The 20,013-nt window shown below is 45.4% G+C and overlaps 1 protein-coding gene across 1 annotated transcript in view; it reads right to left on the reverse strand.

The window, feature by feature from the left end:
* Nucleotides 1-19,795, reverse strand: part of spef2 (sperm flagellar 2) — a 32,594-nt gene extending 12,799 nt beyond the window's left edge. The window contains exons 1-22 of the mRNA XM_036598269.1: nucleotides 19,694-19,795; nucleotides 17,696-17,798; nucleotides 14,101-14,353; nucleotides 12,641-12,811; nucleotides 12,232-12,363; nucleotides 11,570-11,649; nucleotides 10,176-10,344; nucleotides 9,269-9,457; nucleotides 8,614-8,801; nucleotides 8,107-8,281; nucleotides 6,555-6,777; nucleotides 5,957-6,060; nucleotides 5,109-5,187; nucleotides 4,952-4,995; nucleotides 4,725-4,828; nucleotides 4,219-4,472; nucleotides 3,907-4,036; nucleotides 2,771-2,925; nucleotides 2,388-2,480; nucleotides 1,852-1,967; nucleotides 1,391-1,518; nucleotides 284-422 (exon numbers count right to left, since the gene is read on the reverse strand). Coding sequence (XP_036454162.1) covers nucleotides 284-422; nucleotides 1,391-1,518; nucleotides 1,852-1,967; nucleotides 2,388-2,480; nucleotides 2,771-2,925; nucleotides 3,907-4,036; nucleotides 4,219-4,472; nucleotides 4,725-4,828; nucleotides 4,952-4,995; nucleotides 5,109-5,187; nucleotides 5,957-6,060; nucleotides 6,555-6,777; nucleotides 8,107-8,281; nucleotides 8,614-8,801; nucleotides 9,269-9,457; nucleotides 10,176-10,344; nucleotides 11,570-11,649; nucleotides 12,232-12,363; nucleotides 12,641-12,811; nucleotides 14,101-14,353; nucleotides 17,696-17,798; nucleotides 19,694-19,751 — 3,087 coding nt within the window. The 5' untranslated portion in view covers nucleotides 19,752-19,795. The remainder of the gene's footprint in view (nucleotides 1-283; nucleotides 423-1,390; nucleotides 1,519-1,851; nucleotides 1,968-2,387; nucleotides 2,481-2,770; nucleotides 2,926-3,906; nucleotides 4,037-4,218; nucleotides 4,473-4,724; nucleotides 4,829-4,951; nucleotides 4,996-5,108; nucleotides 5,188-5,956; nucleotides 6,061-6,554; nucleotides 6,778-8,106; nucleotides 8,282-8,613; nucleotides 8,802-9,268; nucleotides 9,458-10,175; nucleotides 10,345-11,569; nucleotides 11,650-12,231; nucleotides 12,364-12,640; nucleotides 12,812-14,100; nucleotides 14,354-17,695; nucleotides 17,799-19,693) is intronic.
* Nucleotides 19,796-20,013: the final 218 nt, after the last annotated feature.

Below are 20,013 nucleotides of genomic sequence, written 5' to 3' on the forward strand. Positions count from 1 at the left end.
ATGTGTGCTGAAATGAAAAGCAAGACTTTCCGCGTTGCTCATGCCTCACAGGTGCAGTATGTGTTAATCAGGCCTAAGTTGCTGGAACTACATTTAATTGGTGGAATATAAGTACCAAAATTAAAAGTGTGAAACGAAATGCAGAGCTACACCACACAGCTGTCACCAAACCACACGGCCTGTAAAAGATACTGTAGAGTAGCCTATCATTAATACAGCTGTACGGTAAGTGTATTGAATAATGTGGCTATATAGAAAGTGTGTTGGTGGGTTTGTGTCTCACGTCCAGTCTGTGGTGAAGCTCAGCTTTGGTCTCCTCGTCCTGCCTCATGTCATCAGGAACGCTGTTAAAGTCTCGCTGCCACACGGACACGAACTCCTGCTTTAGATCAGGCCTCCGCAGATACTGCTTAAAGTCCTCCCTGAAAAACACACAAACTCCTGCTTTAGATCAGACTTCTGCAGATACTGCTTAAAGTCCTCCCTGAAAAACACACACAATCTCCTGCTTTAGATCAGACCTCTGCAGATACTGCTTAAAGTCCTCCCTGAAAAACACACAAACTCCTGCTTTAGATCAGGCCTCCGCAGATACTGCTTAAAGTCCTCCCTGAAAAACACACAAACTCCTGCTTTAGATCAGACTTCTGCAGATACTGCTTAAAGTCCTCCCTGAAAAACACACAAACTCCTGCTTTAGATCAGACCTCTGCAGATACTGCTTAAAGTCCTCCCTGAAAAACACACACAAACTCCTGCTTTAGATCAGACCTCTGCAGATACTGCTTAAAGTCCTCCCTGAAAAACACACAAACTCCTGCTTTAGATCAGACTTCTGCAGATACTGCTTAAAGTCCTCCCTGAAAAACACACAAACTCCTGCTTTAGATCAGACCTCTGCAGATACTGCTTAAAGTCCTCCCTGAAAAACACACACAAACTCCTGCTTTAGATCAGACCTCCGCAGATACTGCTTAAAGTCCTCCCTGAAAAACACACACAAACTCCTGCTTTAGATCAGACTTCTGCAGATACTGCTTAAAATCCCCCTGAAAAACAAACTTGTGCTTTAGATCAGACCTCTGCAGATACTGCTTAAAATCCCCCTGAAAAACACACAAACTCCTGCTTTAGATCAGACCTCTGCAGATACTGCTTAAAATCGTTTAAAGTCGTTTATCTGCGTCTATACTCTGCTATATTAAACACCAAGAGGAGATAAAAATAATATAGTGAATTCTGTACAGCTCACTAATCACAAACACTGCAAAATACACCAGACGTGCAGAGTAAAGGATGCACGAACATGCAGGTGGACTCAAGATGGTGATCTGAAAGATGGTGCAGCAGTGATTCAGTACGAGCTCAAAGACAGCCAGGTGTCTCTGACCTGATGTTGTAGAGGTGGTGTATGATGAGGTTGCGTTCACTGCGCAGGTTCTGCATCACAGCTTTGACGTTAGAGACGTACGAACTGCACACGGTGTCCCAGTACGGCACTAAATACTCCGCAATCTCCTGCACAATAACAAACACAAACACAGTGTTATTTTTTCAGCATCGGCGTGTGCACAGGTATGTTTACAAAATTACGATTCTGTTCTGATTCTCAGTCCGATTAGCTAGAGTTAGCTAGAGTTAGCTATATTCAGACAGCAGTTATATTAAATGTGGAAATGATGGGAAACAAGTTTTTGAGGAAAACATCTCAAAATAAGAAGTTATTTGTTTTTTGTGTGTGTATTATTATTATCATTATTATTATTATTATTATTATTATTTTTATGCATATAATCATCATCAATAGATTCAATATTTAATGATAGACTTATTGATTAGATGTGTTGTTACTTGTGGTAACGGCTCGTCCACATAAACCCAGCCAGTGGAGCCCGGGGTCGGGGAAGGAGCCTCCCCAGCAGACACTGTGGAGATGGAGGTCCGTCTGGAACGCCCTGCAGCGCCCTCTAAGGATCAGGAAGGCATGAGGTTTTAATAAGAGATAATGAACAGGCTTGTAAAAATATAAACATGCATTATTTATGACGTGCATCAGTAACACAGCTCCATTATTACTCTTTCAGAATGTGTTTGTCATCTGATTGGCCTGATTCTGACTTTGAGGGCTTGGTTTGGACCTTGACTTGGACTGTATGGCTTTACCCTTGTTTGCTGTGTCTGAGTGACTGTTTGATCCTGAAGGTGACTCAGACTCTTTAGTTTGGGCCTGAATGTAAGAGTATTATATTCCAGTTCAGTAAGGAAATAATGGACTGGAAGCTGCAGGGTGGGAGATCTCCACACTGAGTGAGGTTCCCTGTCCTGTTGCACTGTTTAAAGCCTGAGTGGATGTGAGTGCAGTGGGACAATAACAGAGTAAAGCTGACCTTTAGCGGCTGACTCAGACGCTATAGGCTCAGGGACGGTCAGGGACGCAGAGTCATCAGTGACCTTTACACTGCCTTCTGCAGCTTCATCACCTGAAACATTCATTTACATACTCAACATGGTTATAATAACAACAGAAACAAAAACAACAAAACAACAATTATATTATATTATATTATATTATAGTATATTTTTTCTTCTAATATAAGAAAGACACACTGACGGAAATGTAAATCACACATCAGAGACCTTATTTAGGTGGAATCATATATTAAATATTCTAGCCACTAATCGTGATAACCAGACGAATATGAATGCATTGCTGTGATGCAGCTGTTGAGGCTGAGTCTCAGATGACCAGACAGAAGGAGTAAGTGTGGACCTTTCTGTGCAGCGGTCATGGTGTTAAACAGGACAGTCTCCACACTCCTGAAGAGCGCGTCCTTGTCCACCTCAGCCAAGACTTTGACCAGAATCTTCTGTTTCTCTCCAAACCACTTCTCCAGTTTAGACCAAGCGTCCTGAAACGTAGCTATCCTGGAAAACAAGTACAGTGGAGGGAACACAGTCAGCCTTCGAGGCACCGCCCAGTGAGGTACAGTGAGCATCTGAGGTGCCCTTTAGACCAGGATATCAGTTCAGCTCGGGGTTTCTGCAAGCCTGTTTTTGTTGTAGCACCATTTTGTTCTCTTAGACAAGTTCATTTAGACAAAACTACCAGCATCTGAACTGTATTTCACAAGGCAGGATTACTGAATAAACTGGATAACTTAATCCTAAAGTGGACCAGGTTGCCTGAGAAATGCTGCTTTGTGAAATGACCCCCAGTGCTACGTCTTCATATGAGCTCTTAGATCATGGGTGTCAAACTGGGTTCCTTCCAGGCCACAGCTCTGCACAGATTAGCGCTTTCCCTCTTCCAGCACTCTGAATTCAGTTCATGAAGGCCTTGGTAATTACCTGACGAGGCATGATGATTATTGACCATGTTAAGCGACGAAACCCACCAGAATATCTTAATAACAGTCGCTTGAGAACACTAATTTACACAAACCACTAGTGGAAAACCTGTCCTTTTAAGTCCATTAGGCTCCATACAGTAGAACTGGGGAAGTATGAGGCAAAATCCAAATAAAAATATAATAGCTCAGTGGTTCCTAATATCAGTCATGGGGACCCCATGCGTTGCACATTCCTGTGTTTTCCCTACTCTAACACACCTGAACAGCACACGAGGAATGACTTCATTAATTAATTAATGTGTGCTAGAACAGGGGAACACAACAATGTGTGTGGTGTGGGATCTCCAGGACTGGGAAGAGGACCCCTGTTCTCTCTTGACCAAGGATTTGAGACAATTATGATACAGCAAAGTAGAGCCAGTCAGTATTTACCATAATGAATCTGGTTAGAAGCTGGTAGAAGTTTGTAAATGAAACTGAAATGTTTCTAATCTCCATCACACCGTCAGCAGAAACAGGGCAGGTCTGGACGTTGGCTGTTATTGATGAACTCTACCTGTGCTGGATGTGTGTGTGGTCTCCAGCAGGGGGAGCACTCTGTTGTGTATGTTCAGGAGGAAGTGTTTGGTCCTGCGTCTTTGGCAGAGTGTCATTGCTCTTATTAGCGTTCTCCTCTCTCACCTGCTCTGCTGGGAAACATTTAAATAAAACTTAATCAGTGTATCTTTAGCTTTTCAAGCTTTTAAAGCTCAGAGAAACTCTGACTGAATAGGTACAGTAATACCTGAAATGACTACAACACAGATCAGAAGGCAGAATCTAAAACTGTGTATAAATAATGGTAATGTCATGAAGGCAGTGGACTCACGACTCTGGTGGATAGCCCGGTCCAGCACCTGCTCGTCTGAGACCTCAAGTAGCATGGCCAGGTGCAGTGCAGGTAAAGGAGGGGGCGGGGCTTTGGGGGCATTCTTGTCTTCCACCAGGTTAGGCTTCTTGTTCCGCCTCTTCCTGTCAGCCTGGTCCGGGTCGGCTCCGCTCAGGGCCTTCTCCAGCAGCCGGGCCTGAGACACGTTGGTTGGGAACCCATCCAGAACCCAACCACGGCCCTCTGGAACCTGCCTGCAGCACACACCAGGGGGCGCCAGAGAGGCCAGAACAGATGAGGCATTTTTAACAGATGTTTCAGTCAGGTATAAGAGGCAGGTGCATCAGTCAGGTGTAAGGGACAGATGTAAGAGCTAGGTATATGAGGCAGAGGTATCAGTTAGGAGTCTCAGTCAAGTGTAAGAGCCAGAAGTAGAAGGTGTATGAGGCAGGTACATGAGGCAGATGTGTCACACAGATGTGTCAGGCAGGTGCCCAGGTGTGTACCTGACTGCATGTATGAAGATGTCAATGAGCAGCTCATCAGGAATGGCTCCGCCCCTCCTCAGAGCCTTCTCCACTGCTGCACCATGCTGCGCCCGCAAAGACTGCTGGGTAAACAGCAACACACAACATCTCACTCACTGCCACTAAGTGTGAACAGCACAGCAGATCAAAATATCTCTAAGGCTGAGAACATTACTGTGACTACTGTAAATCTCTGCAGTGCTTACTTTAGTCTCGCTGTCTTTTTTAGGCAGGTCTTTGGACACAGGACCTGGGGAAAAATGTAATAATATGACCAGCGATTCCGATAATTTGAATGTTAGCGTATGTATTGTCATTATTACACGTCTTCCTTTTGGTTATTACAGTAATGAATATACATACCTGAGTCTGCAGCAGTAGATGACTCCTCCTCTCTCTGCTCAGCTTCCTGAGTATCAGATCCACAGCTTTCCGCACTCGTCTACACCACAGAGCAAACAGTACAGCTCAAACAGACAGATTCAAGCAAGAGTTCAGCAGAAAGATTTTCCCTCCATCACTCCAAATGCAGTCGATCAGCCAAGACACATTTGGTGTCTGAAGTTTGCTTTTAGTTTTAGCACTGGAGCTATGAGGCTAATGTGGCTAACAAGTGATAGAAGCCTCACTAATTAGCATGGTGCTAACTGCATGCTTAAATCCTCACACACTTGCATGACATGTTGGTGAAGAAGATCTTCTATGTACCAGCTTCTTATTGGAATTGTCCCTTCTGTAACGTCTGTGCTATTTGAGGTGGAAAGGAAAATTGTGAATGTGTGGTTGGTATAGTGTAGTGGGTAACACCACTGCCCTCTACGCTGTAGACTGGGGTTTGAACACTGGCCTGGGTGAGCACCCTACACTATACCAATAAAAGTCCTTGGGCAAGACTCCTAACACTACCTTTTCCTTTTACCTGTGTTAAAAAAAAGTGAATTGTAAGTCACTCTGGATAAGAGCATCTGCCAAATGCCGTAAATGTGTGATGATTAAAAGCAAAATTAGAATAAGATGCTGGCAAATAGGAGGCCGAATTCAGCTTTGTGCCTAAAACGGTGTGGAGTTGCTTATGTGGTGTCTGACTCACTGTTGTCTATGAATATTGACTAAAGTACATTACCATAGCTTTCATAAAGAGCTCTCAGCTGATCGATTACTGTAAATACGATTTTTTCATGAAAACATTGTGGTAGTCGGTAGGTCAGTACCTCAAGCTCTGGGCTGTGGTCACTCGGGACCTGTTCTCCAGCTTGGTGGGCAGCCAGCGCCTCCTGGATCAGCGTGTCAGCTGACAGAATGTGGATGCCATGTACTGCATGGAAGGCAGTCAGTTAATCAGTAAATTCAGCAGGACAAACACTACATTTGTAACAATACCAAAAAGCTATAAGAAACTTTAAAGCAATAGTTTAACAAATAATCAACTTTGCAGTTTCCTCTTTCACCCCAAATGTAGTCAAGACGTTAGACTTCACACAGGGAATAACTTCACTACCTTAAAAACTTACATCAACTAAATTTCACCTGAGGTGCACAAAGCATCCTCACCTGAAACTCAGCCTTAACAGCTGCAATCGTCTCTTCATGAAATAACCAATCAAAACATCACGTGATCATGTCAAACAACATCATGTCAGAGCCTCCTGATGGACTTTATGTAAAGCTGGTAGTTTTCTATTTTGCCAGTTACCTGACAAACAGAAAACTGAACTTGAGACACCAAACGTGTCATGGCTGATCGACTGTATTTGAGGTAAGAGGGGAAACTGAAACTGAGGGCAAATCTGATTGTGTAGGTTGGAGTACCCTCGCTGATCCTGGTGAGGCAGGTGGTCTTGCCAGAGCACACTTTTCCGAGCACACATGCTCTGAGAGAGAAATTTGGGAATTGTGGTGAAGGGTCATTCAGGCAAGGGGGATTCACAATGTTCTGCAGACGAGCAACAACATGGCCCAGAATATCATTATTGGTGGGCGGAGCTCTGCTCTCTCCTTCTTCTTCAGGCCACGTCCATTCACCCGTCATATTCTGCAACAAACACCACAAACAAATTTTTGTAACATTTTTGACTTCAAACAACCATCAAATGAACTAAAATCAAAAGACAATCTAATTAAGAGTAAAATAACAAAATCAAAGATATTAAGAAATGAATTATCTAAGAAACTAAGAAACAAACTTACTGAAAATTAAGCAGTACACTCACAAAAAAAACACTAATTAACCAAGAACTGGCTACCTGCTGTCCCACATCCCTGCTCTACTATTGCCCAGATTCCAGCTCCACAATCTCTCCAGTTCCCTGCTCAACTCTAGCCCATGTCCAGGTTCAACAGTCTTTCTACTTCCCTGATGAACTTTATCCCATGTCCAGGTTCAACAGTCTATTTCCCTGATCAACTTTTCCCCATGTCCAGGTTCTACAGTTCTTCCATGCTCAACAGTTCCCCAAATCCATGTTTGACAGTCCCTCCAGTCTGATTGTCACTCCAGTTCTGTGCATGACAGACAGTGAAATTCCCTGCTCAACAGTCCCCACAAGTTCCCTGTTTCAAAGCTTCCCTAGTTTCCTGTTCCACGGTTTCCCATGTCCATGCTCGATAGTCCCTCCAGTTCCCTACCTGTCTCCCAAATTCCCTGTTCAACAGTCCCCTCCAGCTCCCTGTTCATCAGACCTTTCTGACCATGGTCAAAAGTCCCTCCAGTTCTCTGCTCAACACTCCCCCAGTTTCCTGTTTGACAGGTTCCCCAAATACATATTCTGCAGTCCCCCTATGTTCCTGCTCAACAGTCTCCCCAATTCCCTGTTTGAGAGCCCCCCTACTTCCCTGCTCAACAGTCCCTCCAGCTCCCTGCTCAGCAAACCCTGCCTGTCCAGCCCCCTAGTTTCCTGCCTGGCAGTCCCCCCCAGGTCTCTGCTTGACAAGGCTCCCCACTTCTCGGCTTGACTGACCCCTAGTCACCTGTTTCACAGTCTCCAGTTTTCTGCTCTGCGCTTCACCACTCTCATCTTTTTTCTAGTGACCGTGTTGGTCCCAGTTCCACACCCTGTATGTTTTTCTGTCCTCCATCCTACTACGAATTTCCTGCTTCTGAACCCAGTTGCATCTCTTAGCATTTATGTCTTGAGGGAAGACCTGTCATGGACTCCACCCTCTCCAGTGCCCTCCCTAGCCCTGCCTTGTTAGCGTTTTCTCCCATGTCTCAATATTTCTCCTTTGTTACACTCTTTTCGTTGTTGTTGTTTTTTTATAGAAGTATAAATTATACATTATAAAGAATTCATGAAATTACAAACACACTAATATTTTAAAACAAACTCATTACGAAACTATTAGACTAACTGACTCTACTTACTGTGTACTCATCGTAGTCCTGCTGGTTGAGGATGTTTAGTTTTTCCAGCTCAATGGCTTGCTCTGGGCTGGGTTCAGCAGGCTCCACCCCCAACTCCAGCTCAGACACTTCATACAGCGGCTTACCACTGAAATACATCTCCTTCCACTCCCTAATCAACTTCAGAGGAATAGCACTACAATGGAGAGGAATACAGAGAGAAAAACATAAAGAGTGTGTGGTATATATTTATTTATAAGGAGATGCTCACCAGTCTCTTCAAACATTGCTCCAGATATATTCGGTTCTTTATCTGAGTACTCTCCCTTTTGGATGGACATTACTCCATTTCAGAAAGCAAAGGAATCCTTCTGATGTTTGTCAGAACGTTCTAGTTGACACAGCTAATCCACCAGACTGTTCAGTGCAAGGTATCGTCAGTTATGGCTGTGTTTAAATTGACCTACTGATATCTGAGTAAATAGGGCAAATAAATCATGTTTTGTGTGTAAAGGTCTTAAATCGTACTTGGCCGTGAGCAGGCGGTACTCCCCACTCTTGGTTGCCAGATCTACGATCTGCTCCAGAATCTCCCTGCAGATGTTGAAGTGTTTTTGGTGTTTGGACTGAGCGCGCTCAGCAGCCAGACGGGCATGAAGCTCTCGCTCCTTACGTATCTCCTCCTGATGCTCCACACGATCCTGCTGGAGAAGAGCCTGAACACACATACACACATCATCAACTATAGGTAGGGCATATAATATATGGTAAACATATATATAATATCACAATACGTCAAGAAATGTTCATGATACACAATGTCACAATATTTATACAGCTGATCAGTTGGAACAGAGACAAAAGAACCAGTAAAACCACCGGAGCCTATTCCATCTGTTAAATGATAAAAGTTGACATTACTGATTACAGGAGTTTCAGAATTTTCATTTTGTTGTGCCGTAACTTTTTTTTAATGACTTTAGTCTTAGTTATAAGTTTTGAAGTGTGTGTGAGTCTCAATATGCATGTGTTCTTATTTCAAGCAACCTCATCATGATTTTTTTTGCCTGTTCATGAATGTTTCATTGAAGAGTTTGTCCTATAAAAGCGTTGTTAATGTTCCAAAGATGTAGAATAATGAAAATGTGAGTTTTTGTGCAGGACTTTGTGTGTTTTTTCTCACCGTCTCTCGGTCCAGAGCCTGGTGGAAGGCTGTGAGCCTCTGTTCTTCATACTGTCTCTGTCGGAGGATTCGGTTCTGCCTCAGAACCTCCTTCTGCTGTCTGATCTGCATCAGCTGCACTGCGATTCGCTTCTCCTGCTGTGACTGACGCACCAAACGAGCAATCAGCTGCTCCTCCCGCACCATCTCCTACACGAGGAAACCACTTTAATGCAGTTCAACGTATATATATATATATATATATATATATATATATATATATATATATCACAATACCTACATTTAGAGTCAGTTATTCATTCAGGCTAATGAGAAACTGTAGAACAGACTCAGTTTATATCACAATACCTACATTTAGAGTCGGTTATTCATTCAGCCTAATGAGAAACTGTAGAACAGACTCAGTTTATATCACAATACCTACATTTAGAGTCGGTTATTCATTCAGCCTAATGAGAAACTGTAGAACAGACTCAGTTTATATCACAATACCTACATTTAGAGTCAGTTATTCATTCAGCCTAATGAGAAACTGTAGAACAGACTCAGTTTATATCACAATACCTACATTTAGAGTCGGTTATTCATTCAGCCTAATGAGAAACTGTAGAACAGACTCAGTTTATATCACAATACCTACATTTAGAGTCGGTTATTCATTCAGCCTAATGAGAAACTGTAGAACAGACTCAGTTTATATCACAATACCTACATTTAGAGTCGGTTATTCATTCAGCCTAATGAGAAACTGTAGAACAGACTCAGTTTATATCACAATACCTACATTTAGAGTCAGTTATTCATTCAGCCTAATGAGAAACTGTAGAACAGACTCAGTTTATATCACAATACCTACATTTAGAGTGACAATCATAGCATAAACCTATTTAAATAGTGTGTATCTGACCTCGTGTGTGTGGTGTGTGTGGAGCTGCTGTATTAGCGCTCGTCTGCGGCGTTTCTCTCTCTGCTCTCGGGCAGTGGCGTCCTCCTCCAGACGCTGACGGATCTTCTGAACGTATTCATTGTTCCACTGAGCCATTTCGTCTTCACTTACAGCGCGGGTCACCTGCACACTGGACACACAAACAGCTAGTGTAAAATAACACAGCGCACACCTGGAAGGATTTTACAGAGCAGGGTTTATCAGTTAGCCAGATAACTTCAGCCCAGAGTCAGTGAGAAGCGATCTAAGGGGCATTCTTAGACCAGCTTTAACAGCAGTCTCGTCAGCAGTAATGGAGCTACTGTTAGCAAGGCAGGCCTTGCTAGTACACAGTAATGCAGCTAAACCCTTCATTTACATTTACAGCATTTGGCAGACGATCTTATCCAGAGCGACTTACAATTTGATCCTTTTGCACAGGTAGGTGAAGGCAGTGTTAGGAGTCTTGCCCAAGGACTCTTATTGGTATAGTGTAGGGTGTTTGCCCAGGTGGGGACTGAACCCCAGACTACGGCATAGAACACAGATGTCTTACCCACTACACTGTACCAACCACCTTCAGCTCACTACATAAACAGTTTTGTTGTTTATCTTCATTATGTGTCAAATGTAGATACAGTTTAAAAAGTAATCCAAACGTAATTCAAACATTCTAAATGTTTCTAATGTAATTAAAAGGCTAAACTGCAACACCTCCACAACAGGCTGAATTACATTTTACTGCATCTCTAAAAAAGGGTTAAATTAGCTGTTACTGCTGCAGTGTTTCGATAACACAGTGGACATTCTGAATGGTCACTGACATTTTCTGTCCAAACCAGACTGGAGTATTAGGCATATTTACACTTATTTAAGTGGAAATCACATACATGGATAATAATGTGCATATTCAAATGGAAATATACGTTAATTAGCATATTTAAGTGGAAATATATATTCATCTGAATATTTAAGTAGAAAAATATCGCTGTGGTCAGAAGAAAACCTCGTATCTCCAAAATGGAAACTTTACTGGGAGAAGGAAAAATCTACTTTACTTTTAATGTAAGTTAACGGAACCGGACTTTTTGTCCAAGTCATTCTGGGCCGTCTCTTTTCGTCCAATTATCATGAAATTTACACACAATGTAAAGGGAAACAGGAATTTTCAGATTATGTCAAAAACTGAAAAACGACAAAACTGGAAGGTTTTCTTCCGACAGCAGCGATATATTAATGTGTATATTTAAGTGTAAATATATATTTCTGTGTATATTTAAGTGGAAATACATATTATTGTGCATATTTACACAGAAATACAGATTTCTGTGCACCACTGAGAGGTTACTGTGTCCGGCCTGCGCAGTGACTTTTACCTGAAAGATGTGGGTCCATAGGAAGCAGGAGACAGTCTCTTCCTGCTCTTCTCAAACTGAGCAATCTGCTGATGTACATTCTGACAAAAAATAATTAATAATAATAGATAACAAACAATTTAAAATTCCACAAGAACTAAAAATCATTACATTACATTCACCACATTATAAAAACAGACAGAAATCAGCCGTAAAGATGTGTCTGTGTTTATTTATGCTAATGTACTTTAGTCCATGTTTACAGATAACAGTGAGTCATACAGAGTCAGAAACCACAGAATCAAGACTATCAGAGACACTGAACACAGGCTTTGAGGCATGAAGCTGAAGTTGTCTTCCTATTCACCAACTTCTTATTCAGGTTTTCCATTCCACTGAATTTTTTGGCCAATAAGAAGCCAACTTCACTAACGCGTTTGAGGCAAATGTGTGATGATTTGGGCATGCTGTTAGCACCATGCTAATTGGTGGAAGTTAAGCTTCCATAACCTGATAGTTTCGTGGCTCCAGAGTAGTGAAGCAAACTTTAGTTACCAAAAATATCTTGGCTGATCAGCTATATTTGGAGCAAGGTGGGGGAAACTGGGGGGCTTTAATTTTTCACTGAATTATTACTCTAAACAGGTTGGTGTTTGTAGGCTTAGCTGTGCAGGTGAGTTTACCTGAGCCTCCTGCTGCCGCTGCTGGTTCCGTGGCGCTCTGAGGGAGCGGCTCATGGGAGGCTTCGGGATTCGGACCGCAGCCGTCTCGATGCGCTCCATAATCTCCTGCTGTTTCTTACGGGCCTGCCGATGCTACAACCATATACATGCTTAAACCCAGTGTTCTCAAACCACAACCACAGAGGAGCTAAAACATAACTAAACAGGGAAAGCAGGAGAATGTCTCTTAAAGCAGGAATTAAAGGGAACATATTCTACATTTTCTTATTTTTCACTTTTGGTACTAAAAAAGTAATTAATTTAAATACATAACCACTTTCCAGGCTCGTTTTACACCGATTATCCTGAATTCAGTATGGTTGTGATGTCACACCCAGCAGTACTGCTCATTTCCCCCAGATGAGCTCACCTTTTCGATATCCTGCAGTCTCCTCTCCTCCTGCAGGTGGCGCCGTTTCTCCTCCTGCTCCAGCTCAGCCATCACCGAGCGTCCGTACATGTCCTGACCTCTCTTATCGAAGCGCTGAGTTATCTTCTGCATCTTCTCGTCTGCCTCGCGCTTCACCACCGCACGCAAACGCTGAGAGACACACAGCAGGAAAGTTCTGCTGTTAGAGAGGCTCAGTTAAACACGTCCTTACGGCTCTCACACTTTCTTATAATAGCTATTGGTCATCAGGTCAGGAGGATCTGAGAGAGACCAGAGGGCATTACTGAGATGTTCTCATTGGAGAGGCAAAGTGAGAAAGAGTGTTTACTGCCAAATTTCACACCATAATCAAGTCTATTAGAGATGGCTGAACAACTCGTGCTGTGGGACTTTGCAGGAACATAGAGAAGCATGAATGCAGTGTGTTTTGCGTGAATGTGGAGTGGTTTGTGAGAACACTGAGTGCTTTTTAAGAACACAGAGTGGTTTGTGTAAACGTAGAGTGGTATACGTGAGCATACGTGAGGATTTTCCACTGGGTAGGTCGCTCCAGAGAAGTTGGTGCAGTATATGGTTTACGCCCACTCTGCACACGTGTCCCAACCATCTCAGCCTATGCTGCTGCATCTGTCCCTCAATTTTTTGGTTGCTGTTGACATTTGGCTCAGATGGTGTCGTTGTTGATGCGATCACAAAAGGCGATCCAGAGGATGTGCCTCAGGCATCGCATTCGGAAAGCCCAGAGTTTTTTCAAAGGTATGGTCCTGAGTGTAGATGTGGTTCTCTATGCGGTGCGGTCTGGTGGAGCGTGTACCTGAGTGTAGATGTGGTTCTCTATGCGGTGCGGTCTGGTGGAAGGTGTACCTGAGTGTAGATGTGGTTCTCTATGTGGTGCAGTCTGGTGGAAGGTGTACCTGAGTGTAGATGTGGTTCTCTATACGGTGCAGTCTGGTGGAAGGTGTACCTGAGTGTAGATGTGGTTCTCTATACGGTGCAGTCTGGTGGAGAGTGTTCCTGAGTGTAGATGTGGTTCTCTATACGGTGCAGTCTGGTGGAGAGTGTTCCTGAGTGTAGATGTGGTTCTCTATACGGTGCAGTCTGGTGGAAGTGTCCTATGTGGTTCCTGGTGCAGTGTGTACCTGAGTGTAGATGTGGTTCTCTATACGGTGCAGTCTGGTGGAGAGTGTTCCTGAGTGTAGATGTGGTTCTCTATGCGGTGCAGTCTGGTGGAGAGTGTTCCTGAGTGTAGATGTGGTTCTCTATGTGGTGCAGTCTGGTGGAAGGTGTACCTGAGTGTAGATGTGGTTCTCTATACGGTGCAGTCTGGTGGAGAGTGTTCCTGAGTGTAGATGTGGTTCTCTATGTGGTGCAGTCTGGTGGAGTGTGTACCTGAGCGTAGATGTGGTTCTCTATGTGGTGCAGTCTGGTGGAAGGTGTACCTGAGTGTAGATGTGGTTCTCTATACGGTGCAGTCTGGCGGTGGCTGCGGGCTGCATGGTCTCCAGAGCCGTTCCCGTCAGTCCTGATCTTTTCTTCTTCTGCAGGAGGACATAGAGCTGGTAAAGCAGGCGTGTAGCTGCCCCCGGCTGGCCCTGCATCACTGCTTTAGCCATGCTGAGGTCAAAGGGAACGCCGAGCAGCTGCAGGGTGGGTTCCAGCCTCGTAAAGTTATTCAGCTTCGCATTGCCCGTGCTGAAAAAGAGACAGAAACTAACCTTCATTGATCAGTTAAATTAAAAGCATGAGTGCTGTGCATGCACCGTGACTTTGAAAAACATGTACATTTTAATTTAACTGTCAAACAAACAACAAAGGACTTTTATTCTGACATGCTTTTTAAGACAGAGTAGGCAGGGCGTTGAACCATGAAGGTTTTTGGGTTTTTTTTATGATGCAATGTCCTGCCCACTATTTCTTGAAAGCATGTCAGAATAAAAGTCTTGTGTTGTCTCTTGTGGTGTGTGACACTCGAGTAAATCATATTTTAGATTTTTCCTACGTGCTGAACACTTTAAACGCTGTTATGTAACATGGTGTGATATGACTCATTATAAAGCAACCACCTGGGACACCAAACTGCTGAGCAACACTTTAGCAACCACCTAGGATAGAATAGCAACGATCTAACAATACTTTAGTAAACGCCTGGTATACCATAGTAACTGCCTAACAACATCTTAGCAACCACCTAGAATACCATAGCAACAGCCTAACAACACTTTAGCAACCACCTGGAGTACCACGGCAACAGGCTAACAACACCTTAGAAACCACCTGAAATACCACAGCAACAGCCTAACAACACCTTAGCAACCACCTGGAGTACCATGGCAACAGCCTAACAACACCTTATAAACCACCTGAAATACCACAGCAACAGCCTAACAACACCTTAGAAACCACCTTGAATTCCATAGCAACAGCCTAACAACACCTTAGCAACCACCTGGAATACCATAGCAACAGCCTAACAACACCTTAGCAACCACCTGGAGTACCATGGCAACAGGCTAACAACACCTTAGCAACCATCTGGAATACCATAGCAACAGCCTAACAACACCTTAGCAACCACCTGGAGTACCATAGCAACAGCCAAACAACACCTTAGCAACCACCTGGGACACCAAAGCTACTGCCGAGCTACACTTTAGCAACCATTTAGTATAGCATAGCAACAACCTAGCAACATCTTCGCATCAACCTAGCTTTACCTTAGCAATCAACTGGTATACCATAGTAACTACTTAACAAAACCTTAGTAACCATCTCAAATACCCTAGCAACAGCCTAACAACACTAGCACCCATCTGGAGTACCATAGCAACAGCCTAACAACACCTTAGCAATCTCCTGGAATACCATAGCAACAACCTAACAACACCTTAGCAATGAGATGGAATAACATAGCAGCAGCCTAACAACATCTTAGCAATGACTTAGAATAACATGACAACAACCTAACAACTTAGCAACCACCTGGAATACCATAGCAACAGTCTAACAATACCTTAAAAACACCTGGAATACCATAACAACAGCCTAGCAACACATTAGCAACCACCTGGAATACCATAGCAACAGCCTAACAACACTTTAGCAAACACGTGGAGTACCATAGCAACAGCCTAGGAACACCTTAGAAACCACCTGGAATAGCATAGCAACAGCCTAGCAACACCATAGCAACCACATGGAATACCATAATAACAGCCTAGCAACACCTTAGCAATCTCCTGGAATACCATAACAACAGCCTAACAACACCATTGCAACCACCTGGAATACCATAGCAACTGCCGAGTTACACTTTAGCAACCATTTTGTACAGTATAGCAACAACCTAGCAACATCTTAGCATCAACCTAGCAGTACCATAGCAGTCACCTGGTATACCATAGTAACTGCTTAACAACACCTTAGTAACTACCTGATTTACCTTAGCAACAGCCTAACAACACTAGCACCCACCTGGAGTACCACAGCAACAGCCTAACAACACCTTAGCATTGAGCAGGAATACCATAGCAACAACCTAACAACACCTTAGCAACGGCTTAGAATAACATGGCAACAACCTAACAACAACTTTGCAACCACCTGCAATACCATAGAAACAGCCTAGCAACGCCTTAAAAACCACCTGGAATACCATAGAAACAGCCTAGCAACACCTTAAAAACCACCTGGAATACCATAGAAACAGTCTAACAATACCTTAAAACCACCTGGAATACCATAACAACAGCCTAGCAACACCCTAGAAACCACCTGGAATACCATAGCAACAGCCTAACAACACCTTAGCAATCTCCTGGAATACCATAGCAACAACCTAACAACACCTTAGCATTGAGCAGGAATACCATAGCAACAACCTAACAACACCTTAGCAACGGCTTAGAATAACATGGCAACAACCTAACAACAACTTTGCAACCACCTGCAATACCACAGAAACAGCCTAGCAACGCCTTAAAAACCACCTGGAATACCATAGAAACAGCCAAGCAACACCTTAAAAACCACCTGGAATACCATAGAAACAGTCTAACAATACCTTAAAAACACCTGGAATACCATAACAACAGCCTAGCAACACCCTAGAAACCACCTGGAATACCATAGCAACAGCCTAACAACACCTTAGCAATCTCCTGGAATACCATAGCAACAACCTAACAACACCTTAGCATTGAGCAGGAATACCATAGCAACAACCTAACAACACCTTAGCAACGACTTAGAATAACATGGCAACAACCTAACAACAACTTTGCAACCACCTGCAATACCATAGAAACAGCCTAGCAACGCCTTAAAAACCACCTGGAATACCATAGAAACAGCCTAGCAACACCTTAAAAACCACCTGGAATACCATAGAAACAGCCTAGCAACACCTTAAAAACCACCTGGAATACCATAGAAACAGTCTAACAATACCTTAAAAACACCTGGAATACCATAACAACAGCCTAGCAACACCCTAGAAACCACCTGGAATACCATAGCAACAGTCTAACAATACCTTAAAAACACCTGGAATACCATAACAACAGCCTAGCAACACCTTAGAAACCACCTGGAATACCATAGCAACAGCCTAGCAACACCATAGCAACCACTTAGGCTGCCATAAACAACTACTTTACCTTTTAAAGCGTTATTAACTGGCATTTTCAAGCCAACTTAAATTTCCCTTGGTGGGTTATTTATGTGTTTATTGATTTATTTATTGAGGGTTGTGATACAAGGTCTCATAAGGTCTCAGTGGAGCTCTGAGACCTGAACACTAACACTGAATATAATATCTAATATTTAAATATGTGTGTTTATTATAAAACCACTTTAACTGACTTAAAGGTAAACTGTGTATTTCAGTGTGTCAGTTCAGTGACAGTTATTCCACTGTAGGAGGACCTGAAGTGGCAGATTTAATAGATGTGAATGTTGCAGTCAGAACCAGCCGATCCTCGTACTGACTGTGTTTTACTGGTGCTCCTATATAAGGAGGTGTGAAGGAGTACAGACCTGTTGGTGGAGAAGCTCTGGAAGTCCTCCTGCAGCTGGTACCTGCTCAGCACTTCTCCCAGCAGGTAACCGTTGGAGAAGTCCTTGGAGAGAGAGTGAGGCTCTGAAACCAAACACACCCAACATTTCAGCTCATTTACCAGCTCAGCAGCCTCCGCACACTCACCCCCACACCCACTGACCCAGCAGCCTCTGCACACTCACACTCACCCTCACTGACCCAGCAGCCTCCGCACACTCACACTCACCCTCACTGACCCAGCAGCCTCCGCACACTCACACTCACCCCCACTGACCCAGCAGCCTCCGCACACTCACACTCACCCTCACTGACCCAGCAGCCTCCGCACACTCACACTCACCCCCACTGACCCAGCAGCCTCCGCACACTCACACTCACCCCCACTGACCCAGCAGCCTCCGCACACTCACACTCACCCCCACTGACCCAGCAGCCTCCGCACACTCACACTCACCCCCACTGACCCAGCAGCCTCCGCACACTCACACTCACCCCCACTGACCCAGCAGCCTCCGCACACTCACCCCCACTGACCCAGCAGCCTCCGCACACTCACACTCACTGACCCAGCAGCCTCCGCACACTCACACTCACCCCCACTGACCCAGCAACCTCCGCACACTCACCCTCACTGACCCAGCAGCCTCCGCACTCACACTCACCCCCACTGACCCAGCAGCCTCCGCACACTCACCCTCACTGACCCAGCAGCCTCCGCACACTCACACTCACCCCCACTGACCCAGCAGCCTCCGCACACTCACACCCACTGACCCAGCAGCCTCCGCACACTCACACTCACCCCCACTGACCCAGCAGCCTCCGCACACTCACACCCACTGACCCAGCAGCCTCCGCACACTCACCCCCACTGACCTAGCAGCCTCCGCACACTCACCCTCACTGACCCAGCAGCCTCCGCACACTCACACCCACACCCACTGACCCAGCAGCCTCCGCACACTCACACTCACCCTCACTGACCCAGCAGCCTCCGCACACTCACCCTCACTGACCCAGCAGCCTCCGCACACTCACACTCACCCTCACTGACCCAGCAGCCTCCGCACACTCACCCCCACTGACCCAGCAGCCTCCGCACACTCACACTCACCCCCACTGACCCAGCAGCCTCTGCACACTCACACTCACCCCCACTGACCCAGCAGCCTCCGCACACTCCCCCCACTGACCAGCAGCCTCCGCACACTCACACTCACCCCCACTGACCCAGCAGCCTCTGCACACTCACACTCACCCTCACTGACCCAGCAGCCTCCGCACACTCACCCCCACTAACCCAGCAGCCTCTGCACACTCACACTCACCCCCACTGACCCAGCAGCCTCTGCACACTCACACTCATCCCCACTGACCCAGCAGCCTCCGCACACTCACCCCCACTAACCCAGCAGCCTCTGCACACTCACACTCACCCCCACTGACCCAGCAGCCTCCGCACACTCCCCCCACTGACCAGCAGCCTCCGCACACTCACCCCCACTGACCCAGCAGCCTCCGCACACTCACCCCCACTGACCCAGCAGCTTCCGCACACTCACACCCACTGACCCAGCAGCCTCCGCACACTCACCCCCACTGACCCAGCAGCCTCCGCACACTCACCCCCACTGACCCAGCAGCCTCCGCACACTCACACCCACACCCACTGACCCAGCAGCCTCCACACACTCACACTCACCCCCACTGACCCAGCAGCCTCCGCACACTCACACCCACACCCACACCCACTGACCCAGCAGCCTCCGCACACTCACACCCACTGACCCAGCAGCCTCCGCACACTCACACCCCCACCGACCCAACAGGCTCCACACACTCACACTCACCACCACCGACCCAGCAGCCACAGCTCAGCCCTTCCGCTCCACCTTAAGCGCTGTAGCACTGACTGCTAAGGATTTAAGGTGGAGCGGCAGGTCGTACAGAGACACAGAGCCGCTCTTCACTCTTACCGACGACTTTCGAGAGCCGGAGCTCCGAGTTCAGCCACCGACACAGAATGTCCGACATCCTGAGCCGCTCTGTTTCCGCAGAGGCTCTAAATTCCGCACATTTATCCGCTTCAAACCGCGACGCAGCGCTTTGTTTGGGTTTAGCCCATAGTTACTGAATGGCAACGTCACCATAGCAACTCAGGACGCCATGGACATTAGGTCCAACCGACTCTCCTCGGGGCGGAATACAGTCACAAAGATCTCTAGGTCCAACCGACTCTCCTCGGAGCGGAATACAGTCACAAAGATCTCTAGGTCCAACCGACTCTCCTCGGAGC

The sequence above is a fragment of the Colossoma macropomum genome, unplaced genomic scaffold (genome assembly GCF_904425465.1).
Source record: "Colossoma macropomum unplaced genomic scaffold, Colossoma_macropomum, whole genome shotgun sequence".
Lineage (NCBI taxonomy): Eukaryota > Metazoa > Chordata > Actinopteri > Characiformes > Serrasalmidae > Colossoma > Colossoma macropomum.